Source organism: Haliotis asinina, chromosome 2, assembly GCF_037392515.1.
Source record: "Haliotis asinina isolate JCU_RB_2024 chromosome 2, JCU_Hal_asi_v2, whole genome shotgun sequence".
Lineage (NCBI taxonomy): Eukaryota > Metazoa > Mollusca > Gastropoda > Lepetellida > Haliotidae > Haliotis > Haliotis asinina.
In genome coordinates this window covers 26,972,135-26,988,263 of record NC_090281.1, presented here as the reverse complement: position 1 = coordinate 26,988,263, position 16,129 = coordinate 26,972,135, and the positions used below count along the sequence as shown (strand labels likewise).

The 16,129-nt window shown below is 44.0% G+C and overlaps 1 protein-coding gene across 3 annotated transcripts in view; it reads left to right on the top strand.

The window, feature by feature from the left end:
- The window catches only part of LOC137273496 (large proline-rich protein BAG6-like), a 41,178-nt gene that overhangs the window by 2,802 nt on the left and 22,247 nt on the right, over window positions 1–16,129 (top strand). For all 3 annotated transcript variants that reach the window (XM_067806212.1, XM_067806210.1, XM_067806211.1), the window contains exons 2-8: window positions 982–1,061; window positions 9,795–9,836; window positions 12,194–12,269; window positions 12,693–12,877; window positions 13,321–13,392; window positions 14,260–14,397; window positions 15,722–16,059. In XM_067806212.1, coding sequence (XP_067662313.1) covers window positions 999–1,061; window positions 9,795–9,836; window positions 12,194–12,269; window positions 12,693–12,877; window positions 13,321–13,392; window positions 14,260–14,397; window positions 15,722–16,059 — 914 coding nt within the window. In that variant the 5' untranslated portion in view covers window positions 982–998. The remainder of the gene's footprint in view (window positions 1–981; window positions 1,062–9,794; window positions 9,837–12,193; window positions 12,270–12,692; window positions 12,878–13,320; window positions 13,393–14,259; window positions 14,398–15,721; window positions 16,060–16,129) is intronic.

Below are 16,129 nucleotides of genomic sequence, written 5' to 3'. Positions count from 1 at the left end.
CTTGAGCTATGTGGTGAGGTTTGCGATTACAATCAATTACTGACTGACTACAGAGCTTCATTTATCTATCTGCCGTTTGTGAGTGATAATCAGCACTGATGTATGCCCTGCATAAAGCTAACCACAGGCAAACTGTAGCACAAATGGGTTGCGCATCATAGAGAATATGACCAGTCCTCTCACATGCGAGCGAAGCTTCAGTTCGAAAAATATTTTTCATGTGAAAATAAAATATCACCACCATCAAAAGTATACACCCATTTCCTCACTGAGTTGTGCTTTCACATTACCAACCCCATTTTGAGCAATTACTCACATGAAATATGTTTTATTCAACATTTTAAGCGCAACTCGTGGTGAATCAGACTGTTCTTCGCCTCCTTTCCCCCTTCCAGCTTCCAATTCAACAGAGTGAAGGAACAGGAGGGTATTATTTTACATGGAATACTTGCAGTTATGTAGAATAAATGTTACGAATATTCTACCAATAGTGACGACAGATAAGACAAATAAACCTCAACAGGTTCATGATAAAATTAGACAATATGGTAAGTCTTTCTATTTCTGCTTATTCTTGTTTCGTCACTCCATTCAACCGGAAGCTGGTAGGGGTAATGGAGGCGAAAAAGGATCTGAATACCACGAGCGACTCTTAAAATGTTGAATAAAACATATTTCACGTGAGTAATTAGTAAACATGGGGTAAGAAATGTGAGAGTACAGCCAAGTGAGGAAATGGAAGTGTACTTTTGGTGGTGATATTTTATTTTGACATGAAAAATATTTTTCGATCCGAAGCGAGGAAAGTACGTTGCCAACCTTTGCTCGCTTTGCTCACATATAAGAAGACTTGTCATACTCTCCATGCTTCACAACCCCATTTGCGCTACAGTTTGCCTGTGAGCTAACTGATGCATGCAATAAAACACACATGGTTGATTATGAGATCATTGATTAGTTATTTTTCTTCCTGATTTTCAGGCAACTCAGATACCAAGATGATGGATGTTACTGTGAAAACCCTGGATGGGCAGAATAGGAATTACAGTCTGCCAGAAACTGTAAGTTGGGGCCAATTGTAAACTGACTTTTTTTGCTCAACACAGAAGTTCTTTTTCAGAAGAAGTCCTCCTTGGGGTACATATATAGCATTAAAATGTCCATTTAAAAATGCCTATGACAGTTGTAACAATATTGAATAAATATTTTACAAAACAAAAAACTCGTTTTTGTCTTGTGAGACCACCCCTACAGGGCCCCCACCCGGGCCCCTTAACAGCCAAGAGCAGGTAACTCTCGCCATGTACCTCATACCTCACTTTTCATGCTGTCGTCATTGAGGACAGTCGTCCATCAGCAAGCTCTCATACTTAGAGAACCTACGAATTGAAGAGAAATGAGTGAGAAAGCTACGAAAACCGTATGTATGGTTCCTTTTTAACGCACGGGCGGTATTAGGAATGCATATTTCACTCTTTTTCATTCATGAAATGTTGTAACTTTCCGTGGCTACCGTGGTCTTCAGCCATGTGGCTGACAAGATGGCGGGCGGCACGTACCTGGTGGTTATTTCTTCTGCCTATTCTTTTAGGTGGTTTTAAATACAAACCGGATATTTGTATGGTTTTTTACCTTTCTTTTCCATGGTAAAGAAATCCTTATATGCTATTGTATGTTTTCATAAATAGCTTTCTTATTATTTAACGGTTAAATATCGCCAGTGCGTATTATTGTTTCTGTTAAATACTCATGTGTTTGTTGGATTAACGGGCCTTGCTATTAATCATAGCACGGTTCGGTTTTTTCCAGTTCAAGGGGTGTGCTACTTGTAACGCAAAACTCCCCCCGAGGGATAAGCATATTCTGTGCCTGCGTTGGTTGGCGGAGGAAGCTCACGACGAGCAAGGATGCGCCGTATGTCAGGACTTTTCCCCCAGGGCTCAAAAATCCCGTCATGCAGACTTGATCTTTTATAGATCTTTGATCCAGGCGGGGGGGGGGATATTTGGGCTCAGGAGCCGCCTTCAAAAAAAGCCAAAAAAGATATTAAGAAGGCGTCTTCGGCTTCAGTCTCGGGGGGGATACGGCAAAACCAGCGAAGGGTACTTCGGTTCCACCTCCAGCGGTGGCTTCTACCTCCGCAGCACCTCCCACTGAACCCTCGCAACCGTTAACATTTGATTTACTTTCGTCTTTGTTACAGCAGCAAATGGCGTCGGTGCATACCCTGATTTCGGATGCGATGTCCGGTCTCCGTCAGGAGATCGGCGTTCGTCCGGAGTCGGGTGTGTATCCGGCTTCGGCTTCCATGGGACTCCCCAGCCACGCCTCTGGCGCCGGTGTGGGGACTTCCATTAGGGGTGCGCAGGAACCGACTTTAGAGTCGGTTGCCAGCCACTCCGAGGTTGCCAGTGTTGGTCATGGGACCATGCCTATGTTGGGAGCGTTGCCGGCGATCCGCCACCCAGACTCAGTCTCGGGCGTCGGGTCTATGGCGTCAGGCCGCTCGGCTCTGCTCGGGCCTCTCTCTCTTTCGGATGTTCCCTCGACCGATCCCCCGGAGCTATCCTTAGATGACAGATCTGAGGTGTCACTCATGGGAGATCGCGCCGAGGAGATAATGGAGGAGGGGGAGGACCGGGGTGGGCCGAGTGAGTTTTCGTTTTCGCTCGGCGCCTCGCTGAGGCAGGTACGGGAGCGTATTGCTTCTGTCCTGCCGCAGGTCGTGGTTGCTTCGGCGACACCTGACCCCGAGGAATTCCGACTGCCGGGTGAGGCTTTTGCCCCAGCCAAGGTGGTGGATTCTCGGTTGCGCATCCTCCCTTCTATATTGTCAGAAGTGATTAACCCTCTTTTAATGGGAGCGCGGTCACGCTTCGATTTGCCAGAGCTAGACCGACGTTACCTTATGGGTGATCTTGACTTGTATAACCCTCCAGTGGTCGACGACTGTATCTATGCATCGGTCGCCCTGGGAGGTTCCTCTGGCAGCTCCTTAGCTTCGGCTAAGCAAGGACGCCACCTGCCTCCGTTCACCTCTAACGTTACTGCCCTCAAATCGGCTTATAGGTCGTTTGAGGAGCAGTACCAAAATGCAGCTCAATGCCTTAAAGTCACAATACACGCCGCATATACTTCGGTATTGCAGCGTCGGCTTGTTGACGGCGGCGGTGTTGAGGAGGAGTGTGTTTCCCCTCCGCTCGCTGAACTGCTTACGGAGGTGCAGTCACATCTGGCGCGGGACTCGATCAGGTCCTCGGCGTGTCAGATGATGTCTGCAGTTATGGGCCTCCGTAGACTGTGGCTGTCCGTGGCACGGTATTCGCCGGCCACTCAACAAGCGCTACTTTCACTGCCATTCCGGATGGGATCTACTCTCTTCCCGGGAGCGGCATCAGTAGTCCGGGAGGCCGCGGAGGCTGTGTCTACATTCAAGGAGTCTAAACCCTTGTTAGAACAGCCTCACACTTCTCGTGCGCGTCCCCCGGTGCTTTCCTACGCTTATCCTTCGGCTCCGGCCAAGGACTCTGCTAAGTGGGCACAGCCCTTGCAGGCGCGGAAGGGTAAGGGTAGGGGCAAGGGCAAGGCTGCGGCGCCCCAGCATCCTTTTCCGAGGAAAGGGAAGTCGGCCCCGGCTTCCCAGTAAGTCATCCTCCGGAGCCCTTGCAAGTGAACCCGAATCAAGCAGTCGGAGCACTGCCGACGTCAGGCATTCATTGCCTTCTGCCAAACCTTCCTGTGGGTGGCCGCCTTTCCCACTTCCTGTCGGATTGGGAAAAGGTAACCTCCAACCCCTGGGTCCTATCCACACTCAGGGACGGCCACTTACCACTTTGGAAGAGAGACCCACCTCCCTTTTCCGGAATTCGGCGCACTCCTGTGCCGGTAGTTCCGGAGAAAGCCGAGGTTCTCCGCGCCGAGGTTCAGTCTTTACTGGACAAGGCGGCCATCGAGGTGGTTCCAGGGGGCCAGGAACAAGAGGGATTTTACTCCACTTATTTCCTGGTCACCAAAAAGGACGGAGGGTTCAGACCGATTCTCAATCTCAAACGGCTGAACACTGCTGCAGGTACCGTCATTCAAGATGGAGACACTACGGTCAGTGATCTCATCTGTAGAAAGAGGCGACTGGCTTACGTCCATCGACCTCAAGGATGCGTACCTGCATGTTCCAATGCATCCCGAGTTCAGGAAGTACCTGCGGTTCTCCTTCGACGGGGTATGCTATCAGTTTCGGGTGCTTCCCTTCGGCATCGCTACGGCTCCGAGGGTATTCACCAAGCTTATGTTAATCCCAGCGCAAGTGGCCAGGTCACAGGGCAAGTGTTGTCACCCGTACCTGGACGATTGGCTTATACGAGCACTTGCCGCTCACTTGAGTCGAGACGCAACATTCGCCATAATGTGTATTCTCACCAGGTTGGGCTGGATTATCAATCTCAAGAAGTCAGACCTAGTTCCTACACATTATCTGATCTTCTTAGGCGCACGGTTCGACACAGCGAGAGGCATAGTCTCCCTGTCACCGGATCGGATCTCCAAAGTTCAGAGAGTTGTTATGCAATTCCTCGAGTCCCCCTCGGCTTCGGCTCGGGTTTGGCTCCAGTTGCTAGGCAACATGGCAGCGACGGTGGACGTTGTTTGGAGGGCGCAGTTGAGGATGCGACCCATTCAGTACGCCTTGGCGCGAATGTGGTCCCACGGCAGGAGTTACGAGATGATTCTCCTCACTCCGGAGTGGCTCCTTCCTCATTTACGGTGGTGGACAGTGGTAGGGAATCTATCCAGGGGGTTACCCCTGGACGCTCCCTCACCAACCCTTTCAATTCAGACGGACGCTTCCCTCACAGGGTGGGGTGGCGTGCTGGGCGCCCATTCAGTTTCGGGCCTATGGTTACGGCACGAAACGTGCCTGCACATCAATGTGCTCGAATTGAGAGCTGTCCGGCTAGTGTTCCAACACTTTCGGGACACGGTTCGAGGCTGTGTGGTATGTCTAGAGATGGACAACCAGACGGCAATGACCTATATCCTGAAACAGGGCGGTACGGTTTCTCCGTCCCTCCTAGAGGAGGCGTGGCACTTTCTACAGTGGTGCGACCGGTTCAATGTTCGGGTGTGTCCCGTGTATCTCCCCGGGGTGGACAATGTTCGAGCAGACGCGCTCTCTCGACGTGTCCTAGCTCCTCACGAGTGGATGTTGCATCGGGAGGTATTCGGGATTATCTCCCGGTTGTTCGGATCGTTCCAGGTGGATCTGTTTGCCTCTGGGGGGACGAACCAGATTCCGGTGTTTTGTTCTCGGATACCGGATCCGAGAGCCATCGCTCAGGACGCTTTCCAGCTCGATTGGACGGACAGGGTATTGTGGGCGTTCCCACCTCTGCCGCTGATTCCCAGGGTCCTCTCGCAGCTTGCCACCCAACCAGCTCGACTGTTAGTGCTTCTTGCTCCTCTTTGGTCATCTCAAAGCTGGTTTCCGGTAATGATGAGGTTTCTGGCATTGCCTCCTGTCCTTTTACCCTTTCGACCGGACTTACTATCCCAGAACGGAGCGCCGCATCCGAATCCCAGGATTCAGTGGGTGGCCTGGCCACTGTCAGGAATCGCCTCCAAGCGAGCGGAATTTCTGCACCAGTTGCAGACACAATTCTGGCTTCGCGGAGGGATTCTACAAACGTTCAATATGAGGATAGATGGGCCTGTTATGCGCGCTGGTGTGTCAACAGGGGGATTCTTGATCCCTTTTCTTCAACTCTAGTTGAAGTACTGGAATTTTTGCAGTCCCGGTTACTAGCCGCCTCTACTATCCGGGGCTATTCCACGGCCATTTCGGCATTCCATATTCCTGTTGACGGTGCTCTCTTGGGGCAGCACCCTCTTGTTCAGCGTTTTTTAGCGGGTGTGGATAGGATCCGTCCGACTGTCCGGCGGATTAGTCCCCCGTGGGACTTGTCAGTCGTTCTTGACTGGTTGTCCGGTCCTCTTTTTCACGAGCTATGGTCTCTTTCTCTCCAGCTGTTAACGTGGAGGGCTGCCTTTCTTGTGGCGGTAACGTCTGGCAGGCGGGTAGGTGACATTCATGCAATGTCAGCGGATCCTGCTTTGACCGTCTTTCACAAAGACAGGGTCAGTATTAGACTGCCGGATTCTTACCGTCCTAAGATTGCAGGCGCTTTTCATGTTACAGCGCCTATCGAGCTCCCTAAGCTCATGCAGCCTCCCTCGCCCGGTACCTCTCTTCGACGTGCTCACGTCTTAGATGTCCGTAAGACCCTTAGGGCTTATATCAAACGAACTGCTGATATCCGAAAAGATAACCAGTTGTTTTGTTGTTATGGCGGGGGAAGAGCTGGTCTGCCGGCGAACAAGCAAACCATATCTAGGTGGCTTGTCTCTGCCATTTGTATGGCATATACTCATAAAGGGTTACCTATCCCTAATGGGTTAAAGGCTCATTCTGTTAGGGCAGTGGCTACGTCACAGGCTTATGCCGCGGCTCTGCCCATTGAGGAGATCTGCTCTGCGGCTATTTGGAGCCGACCGAGCACGTTTATCCGTCACTACCAACTGGACAAACATTCACGGGAACGTGCTCGGTTTGGCCATACAGTTCTCACCAGTGGGCAGAGTCGTGATTCCCCTAGCTGAATGAGCGTCTGAGATCTCGACTTTGTTTATCATGAAATGTTCCTGGTGGTGGGTTTTCATGAAACATTTCTTGTTATATTGGTGACGGATATCCCCTGGTGGTGGTGTTTTTATATATATTAAAAAAAAAAAAAACACAAAGAGAAACTACCTATAGACGGTTTTTCACTATTAGCGTCGACATACGCTCATATTTACCCTTGCACTGTTATTCCCGGCACTACTTCGCTGGTTTGGGGGAATATTTACAGTGAATGGCATGAGGTGTGGTCATATGTCCATCACCTTTGCTGGGTTATTGTCGATTGGCTCTTTCGGCCCTATGTTGCCACGCCCCCGCCTGATTGACATCAGCGGCTTTGTGATTGGGTAAGTGTATTTCTCTATCTCTCGCAGCTTCGGCAGTGTATGAGAGTGTGTGTAGGGTACACATCAGCAGACAGAATGCCGCTTCCCGACTCACGTTCGTTGGGAGTCTGTCTTATGCTATATATGTACCCCAAGGAGGACTTCTTCTGAAAAAGAATTATACAAACCTGTAGAGGTTATGAATTCTTTGAAGAATGTCCTCCTTGGGGTACGGCCACCCGCCTCCCCACATTCTGTCTGACAATCTCAGCATGAAAAGTGAGGTATGAGGTACACGGCGAGAGTTACCTGCTCTTGGCTGTTAAGGGGCCCGGGTGGGGGCCCTGTAGGGGTGGTCTCACAAGACAAAAACGAGTTTTTTGTTTTGTAAAATATTTATTCAATATTGTTACAACTGTCGTAGGCATTTTTAAATGGACATTTTAATGCTATATATGTACCCCAAGGAGGACATTCTTCAAAGAATTCATAACCTCTACAGGTTTATATAAATTTCTAATCTCATTTGAATCAGCTGTTTACTTGGGTATGATTTGTCTGATGCGAGGACAGTTCCATTGGGTAAATGTTATGATTAATGTGTTATTGTATAATGTCACATATGAAACTGGTCCTAAGATATGATTTATGGATGGAATGGTCAGACCTGGACAATTCATTGGCTGTGCATCTTGAGATCTTGATAATGTTGATTCCTGATGGAAATTTTGAATCACTGGATTGTTTAATCAAGACCCTATTGTTTACTTTCGGCTGTCACAATGCTGGAATAGAGCCAAGTGTGACATTAATAGCTGAAACATTGCTTAGTAAGGTACCATGACATCATATATCTGCCTGTCACTAGCCTTTACTTAGATCAAACCTGGTGACTAAGGTGACTATGGCAGCTGAAATATTGAGTTGTTTCGGTGTCATGAATCCTGTAGAACATGCTGATACAATACTTAATTACAGTATTTCACAGAATAGATTTTTCTATTTCAACATTAAAGGTCACATGCAACCAAAAAATCAAACATGATTTAAACACATTTATCACTTATTCATGACATATGATATACATTGCTGCTTTTAAAAAAACAAATATACAAAATTATAAGCGTACAATCGCGAATCAAAAGTGCAATATTTTGTACTTGGGCTTACTTCCCCTGAAACGAAGTCCTCAGAAGACCAAACCCAGTCATAGCGGGTGGATATGCACTCAAGTGTAATGACGGCTTCCAACTGGCTGTTTCATTTGCTGATATGCTGAGGGTTCATTGTGTGTACAGAAAGATGATCTGTTTGATAGGCATTTTAGAAGTATAGCCAGTCACAAGAAAGTAAGATTCCTTATGGACAACAACTTCTTTTTGTGTACTTGATGCATCGTTTCAGTATGGATTCATATACTGTTGTCAAACAAAATCATATACACTAAAAGAAGTTGTTATCCATGAAGAATGTATATAGAGATGTTGGGTTTGGAAAATACATGTCCTCTGAATTTGCGCTCGATCCAATAAAAAATCATGTCAGTAGAGATGGTAAACTACTGCGTGACTGGAATCTGTCATTCGTCCAAGTACAAAGCAGGACTTGAAACTGACAAGAGTTTGCAACAGTTTCCGTCTGATCCAGTCATCTGAAAAAAATGAATGTAGTTTGTTTGCAACCCACAGACATAAAAACATGTCATGTGTATCACATGTGCCCAATTACATAATGTGGCAGACACGGGACTCGGGTGCACGAGTCATAAATCAACTTATTTTCTTTATGTCGTATAGTCTGATAGGTGTTAAGTTCAAATTGCACTTGGTCAATGATTGAAGCTGTGTATTGCATGTTGTCTTTAACAGACAGGCAGACAGACATATAGATGTGAATAAACCAGACACTGAGCTTTCTCTGTGACAGAGACTGCTTACTACAATCAACAAGTTGTTTTACGTAACGAGTAGATTATTTACTTGTTTGTGTACATAACCAAGATTAGACTACTGCTCACGACCTCAGACACTGGGCATGCATACTGTTTCAAGCTTCGTGAACCTATTCACTGCGCATGCGTTATGGACGCAGCGCAGCACAGTTGTTGAAACCAGTTTTCCCCCCATTGCTGGGGGAATTTAGTGAAACATTTGAACTCCGATTTTGCGGGGGGTTTTTTCATCACGTTTTTTTTCAACTTTATAGGTTGAATTGGCATTTTTTATGATTTGTTTCAGTAAGTGCATACCGATAGGTACCAGAATCTGCAACGTTGTGTTTTACGTTGCATGTGACCTTTAAGAAAATGTCTTTGTTCACCCTTCAACAACACAACACTGTTTTTCTTGATGATCCAATGACACTGCAAGTGTCTGTAATTTGAAAGCGTTAACAATTAACAACCCGGAAGTTAGTTGGCTGAAGATGGTATTTGACAATGAAATGTCAATACAAATGATCATTATCTATCGATCGGATAGAAGCGATTATTGATATGACAATATGTAATGATAACCAGCTGTAGCAATCAATAACACCCTGAAGATATTTATGGATGAATGTGAGGTAAAACTACAGAAAACCGGATTCCTTCCGCCATCTTTGAAAGCATGTTAGTTAACCCTAAGGGTTATGGTTAGGTTTAGGGGAAGGCTTATGATGAGACCATGACTGGACCATGCAGACCAGGTTCAACCTACCTTTTGACCCATGTGATGTGAACTGGCCTCTTTGATACTGTTTCTGTAGCCATGTGTGCTCACATGCGATCATGCCTCATTCTGCTTGCATTTCAGATTACAGTAAGAGAATTCAAAGAAAGGATCGCAAATTCAATTGTAAGTACAGTTATTCAGTTTAGATTGGAGTTTCTAAGAAGCTTCGGCGAAAGATCAAAGGCGCCGACAATACTTTATCAGACGATAATGTGCACTTTTTGCTTTACGTCATAATGTGTTGACATCACTGCGCCATTCCAATCTGCCTCCTCGTAATCGAACTTTTTTGCGTTATGTCACAATGTAACAGACGTCACGATGGATGTCAGTTACCATTGCCTCATACAGCCTTCCACAGTAAACTGCTTCGTCGCATCCCGTTTCTTGGTTTGCAGTTGCACCACAAAGTCAACAACACTGCGAAAACATTACGTTTATGTTTTCTGACGGATAAAATGTCTCATAGTTCGACTCAAAATCTTACAGAGACACGGTAATGTTGGCAGTGTTTACATTCCCACAATGCAATCGTGGAATGTCGCTTGACTTGTCAGCTTCCTCTGAATGTACTGATCTAAACTTTCGTTGGTAGTAGAAATGAGGCGGTCATATTGAATTATATGGTTTAAGAGAATCACAGATGTAATTAAAATGATCTAGAGAAGATACCCGAACATAAACCATTACCAAACTGTTCATCATTTGTTTTTCTAGTAACCTTTGTCTTAACGTAGGGGGCTGGTACGTCAAAAGAACAGCGCGTCTGTTAGCCCTGTGTGAGGATTCTTGATTTAGGTCACAGAGACCGTCGTTTGTTTTCTGCCATAGATTAATCGAAATTATTCTTAGAAGTTATTGAATATGGCATCTTAGAAAAGAAATGCAGTTCGCTCTACCACCATGTATAGTGTAATAAAGCACACTTTTTCCCTGAACTATTATCGTTAAAGGCGAAAATGTGCTTTATTACACTATACATGGTGGTAGAACGAACTGTATTTCTTAATTAGATTCAGTGTTGAGATTTTCATCATCCCAGTTTTCTGTATGGTGCATTTCTTTCTGTATATTCCAGAAACAATAAATATTGCACTGAAAAATTTCATATAACCTCAAGAAATTGTTACAAATGGAAAGCCTTGATTATTGACAACTTAATGATAAATGTATTTATTCAGAGATAGAATTAATGAATTTAATATAAAATACCATGCACAGGGATTTACATAATCTGAATACCTGCATCCTATACGCATAAAAATTGACAATGGACATGATGAACTAAACAAAACTGATTAGCAAGTCCACAAGGAGGCAGAAAAAGTCCAAATACTTGCTACTAGCCTGTTTATCATATTATTTGCCATTTAATTACTGCAAGAATGTAACGATCGGGACACACAATACAATAACAGCAACTGAATTGCAAAAGTGTTATAGCCTATTATCAATAATAATGTTTAAAGATCACATATACTCTAGGGGATTTCAAATGCATAAATCACTCATTGACGTCGTTATAAATGAAACCCAGTCATTAAAACTGCTCATTTCGATCTTAACACGAATTACAACATAACATTGCTTATAACATAACAATTTCACTCTTGGAAGCGAGGCAAGGGTCGATATAATATTACTTACGATAATATTGTCACTTCGATCACAACCTCGCTTCCAAGTAAGAAAGTGTTATATTCATGCAAATCCTTTTTGTCAGCAGTGTGAAGTAAGCAGTCTTTATTTTATAAACTCGATGAAACTTGAACTCCATTTTTTATCTTGGAAGCGCAAACCATCCAATTTAGTGTATACCACAGGCATTCCACAACGCTCGCTTCGCACACACAAACAACCAATTTAACTTTCAAGCACAAACTACATTGTCCGGTGGAAATCTGTGCATAGTGACACCATCACCCATCCGCAAGGAGCAATTGACGGCAAGACAACAATTCGGCATGTCTTTGGTGACGTCAAGAAATCAGGGAAATGATGAGCTTCCTACACATTTTCTATACAACTAACTGAAAATCGTTCATTCTATGACGTCACTTCGGGTTTCTGGTGACAGAGTTACGTAACCTGTCCGTGTTTGTTTGCCAGCGAGAGAGAAGCAGACGGCTTTTTAGCAACTTTTAAGCACTTGGTATTAATTAACTACAAGTTTTTTTGTTTTTTTAAAAAATGTTTTTCTGTTTATGACTAACCAGATGTCTTTCATATGCAGTGGTAAAAACAGTACCAAAAAATTGAGTTTATTTGTTCTTTAAGTGTCTTGAACCCCCATGTTGTAGTCAGGACCCCTGAAAATTATGGGTATGAGTCCCATAGACCCTCAAATACATGACTCTGGTAAATCCCTGCATGCACATTGGACATGATTGTCCGACCTGGACTTCAGCATTCAGATGCTGCTGTTATATACCATGGATACATCAAAAAGTACAAATATTCAGTGCTCGTCATCTCTTCAGAACATTCCTGCAGACACTCAGAGGCTGATCTTCCATGGGAAAGTTATGCAAGATGACAAGATGCTCAAAGACTACGGTGAGAATTTGCCTCAATGTACTATCTAACAAATCATTTTAGCAATCATCACAGAAATTGTGGAACTGATATTTCCTTATATTCGGAAATACTGGATCAAAATAGGACCTACGTAGTGTACTTAATTTGGAATCTTTATTACCGTCAGTGTAAAACAACATTCAGTCATCCTGTTGCCTTACAGTCACCCTTTTGTTTGTTTTATACGATGATATGTGCCAATAAAGTCATCAAGCCTGGTCACCCATTAGTCGCCTCATACAACAAGCATAGGTTGTTGAAGACCAATTCAAACCCGAATCTTCACAAATGAAATGCATAACTAGTAATGGTGTCAGAATGAGACCAGTGTCTTTGCCCATACTGTCACAAGAATAGAAATCAAATCAACTTGGAGTAATCAACATTTTTTCAAATTGTCAGACGTTCATGGCAAGGTGATCCATGTGGTCCAGCGAGCTCCCCCTTCAGCACGAACAACCGCCACAAGCACGTCAAGCTCCACAACAACAGGGGCCACTGCAGGGGGAACAGGGCCAGGAGGGACCAGTGTACTTGTGGGGTCATTCACCTTGCCCTCCGAGGTCCTTGACCCCAATCAGGTTCAGGTATAACAGTTTTCAGCAATGCTTTTGTTAGTAACTTGTAGACTCTGTCTAATCTTAGTTGATGAAGTTGAATGTCTATTATAAACATTTGATTTCATAATGAGTATACATATGGATTTAGATCAGCTTGCTGCATTTGACTTCGGCTTTTACATAGTTCAAGTAGTTACTTTGCCTTTTGCATGAATATGCTGTGTCAGAAATCTTTCATAATTTGCTGGTGTAGTTGAACCAGTAGTCTTATGTTCCTGGAGTTTGTTGAGCAGAGTTGCTTCCCTTGGGCATGCAAGAATCCTGTAATTGGGGATTAGTACAGTAGTTATAGGGTTTAGATTTGTGCTCATTTTCACCAATTAACCCAAATCAACTGATCACTCACTTAGTGAAGATTGGAAATCTCTTGAAGAGTACATGCTGTATTGAACACCTTGTTTGTTTTACAGAACATAGTTCAACAAGCCATTGCTGGGATGGGAGACAACTGGAGAAATGCTCGTGTGTCAACTAGAGCATCTGTGAGTTGGATGTTTATGTGACTTACAATTAACTATCGATGAAGATCTTTGTGGTAGGACTTGGATTACCCAAGTTACCCACAATAATTTTCACTACCCAGGTCCTGAAAAAAAAAATGAAAAAAAAATTGCTCCTGGAATATAACTAATAAGGGAGTCTGGAGGAGATCAAGAGCAGGTACCAAGCACCCTTTGACTGTCTACCCCTACGATTCTTGCATCATTGTTTGCCAGGCGTCTGGGAATAGTGATGTGTGAGGCCCTCTCTCTGGTGCCATGATAATGCTGGAATATTGCTAATAGTGGCGTAAAAACCATGCTCCCATGCTCATGGAACAGTGAGTGGTTCACTCAAGAACAGTGCTAATTATCCCCCGCAGCACGTTTTTTTGGGGGGTTGGGGAGGAGGGGGGTATTCAGTCCATCCGTGCACTTTCATCTTTTCTGCACCAGAACTTTAAAACCGTTCACCATCTCTTCACCAAACTTGGCACATAGATAGGTCTTGGGATGTACTGGTGCCTTTTGAATTCTGAAAAAAATATTTTTCATGTTTCCATGGCAACAAGGTTGACTTCATTTGAAATTGGTGGTACTGCTCTTTTCCAAAGCCAAACTTAAAAAGACTCTTCACTATTTCATCACCCAGCTTTGCACAAAGATAGATCTGGTGGTGTACTGGTACCTGTTTGTACTTTTGGATTTCAGAATAAAATGCTTTTCTGCTTCTATGCCAACAAGTATGGCTTCAACTGAATTTGGTGGTAGTGTTCCTTTCTGGAGCACTAAAAACATTTTCTATACTCTCCTTCCACTTCCATTGTGACACATCTTTAGTTGATATTACACAAAATGTGTTGGTTTCAGACTGATGGCTCTTCCCTCGATGTTCACATTAACCTTGGACAAGTACCAGCCTCTGCCCTTGCTAATGGGGCCCAGTTGAGGATGACCCAGGCGAGACAGATGCTTGACATCGCTAGAGAAGCTGTCAACAAATTAGAGGTGAGTGGAAACTTAGTCATGATAATGATGATGGTGGTGGTGGGTGGCACTTGTATGTTTGGTCAAATTAGGAGATCATGTGTCAGACAATTTTCTGGTGTTTTCTGGGGAGTATTTTAAGCAGGGGAATTCATTTAGAACCAAAGTTAGCCAGAGGTTTTAAATGAAATATTCCAGTGCTTCAGGAATTCTTATTTACCTTGTGACCACAACAGTAAAGCAAAAGGCCCACATGAGTTTTACTGTCTGCCCTCATTGACATCAGAGGTTAAAAAATCCCATCACCCGACGCTTGGGACAAGCGAATTTTCATTTCGGGCAATCAAATAATGGTATCTTTCTTGTACGTGGACTGCTAGATAATTTCCACTTATGGTTTCAAACTGCAAATAAACTTGGATTACATTTCACATCCACACATTATGTAGCTATTACATTTCGCAATAAAAATAATTATAGAGCTATCGTCCTTTAAAATTTATCACTCTTCGACAAATAGTAAACATTAACATTAAACATTGTGTCATAAAAATCAGGGCAAATGGAAAAGTAGTCAGGACAAGTTACTTTCTTGAAGTCACTTGCCCAGTGGCAGGTTGCATTTAAAAAAATTTGAACCCCTGGACATCATGACTGGATAGTGAAGTAGTGAAGTGTCATCAGCTGGCTGTTTCATGTGGTTCCCATGATAGCATCTGAAACTGCTCATTTTTGACATCATTTCAGATTTACGCCACAATATGATTTGAATGATGTCTCTCCTGCTTATGATGCACAAATGCAATTGTGTGTGATATTTGTATGATATTTGTACATGTTGATGATATAATTGCAATTTGGGTAAATTGTATACCATTCATTCATGTTTTTTTAACCAATCAGATTAAAGAAGAGGACGAGTTTTGGTTTATATTTATTGGGCAATCGATCAATTATCAAAGGGCTTGGGATATTTATAAACAATTGATCGTTACCCAGCTCCTATTATTGATCTGCATTTTGTGACTGATAACAAGAACTAGTGATGGGCATGATACTAATTTCTTCCCTTGAAGGCAGTACACATTGCAATTGATGAAAGACAGTAAATGTAGGATCGCATCTAAGATGTGGGCTTAGAGAGTTCTATAACATTGCAGCAGAATGCTGAAAATGTCTGACAGAAAAGACTTTAGGGTTTTTAGGGTGGTATATAGTCCAATATTTGTTTTTATTTCACTCCCAAAACAAATTGACGTTTAGCGACAGCAGCAACTGACTGGGCAATTACTGCCTAGTTTTGGTAAATCCACGTCAACTGTACAAACCCTTAAATTGATTACAGGCTCCCCCTAGTGAACAACAAGCTGAGAACATGGAAGGCCAAGATGAAAATCAAAATCGTGAGCAACCACAAACAGCCAGTGATTCCAACGAAGAATCTGATATGGACACATCTTCTCCCAGTGGAGCTTCAGTTGATGCAAACGGTCAATCTGAAGCAAAGGAAAAGAGACCTGCAGCCAACAGCCAATCACAAGTCAGAGATGATGCAGCAACAAGCAGCCAATCACAAGCCAGGGAAGATACACCAGCAGCTGAAAGCCAATCAGAAGCCAGGGGAGAAACTCCTGCTGCTGAAAGTTCATCTAATCAAGCCAGTGGGCAGCAGAGGAGAGATACGTAAGTTTAGACTCAGATGATTCTCTGTTCATCTAAAATGCCACACATCCTGTATGTTTATGATGAACTT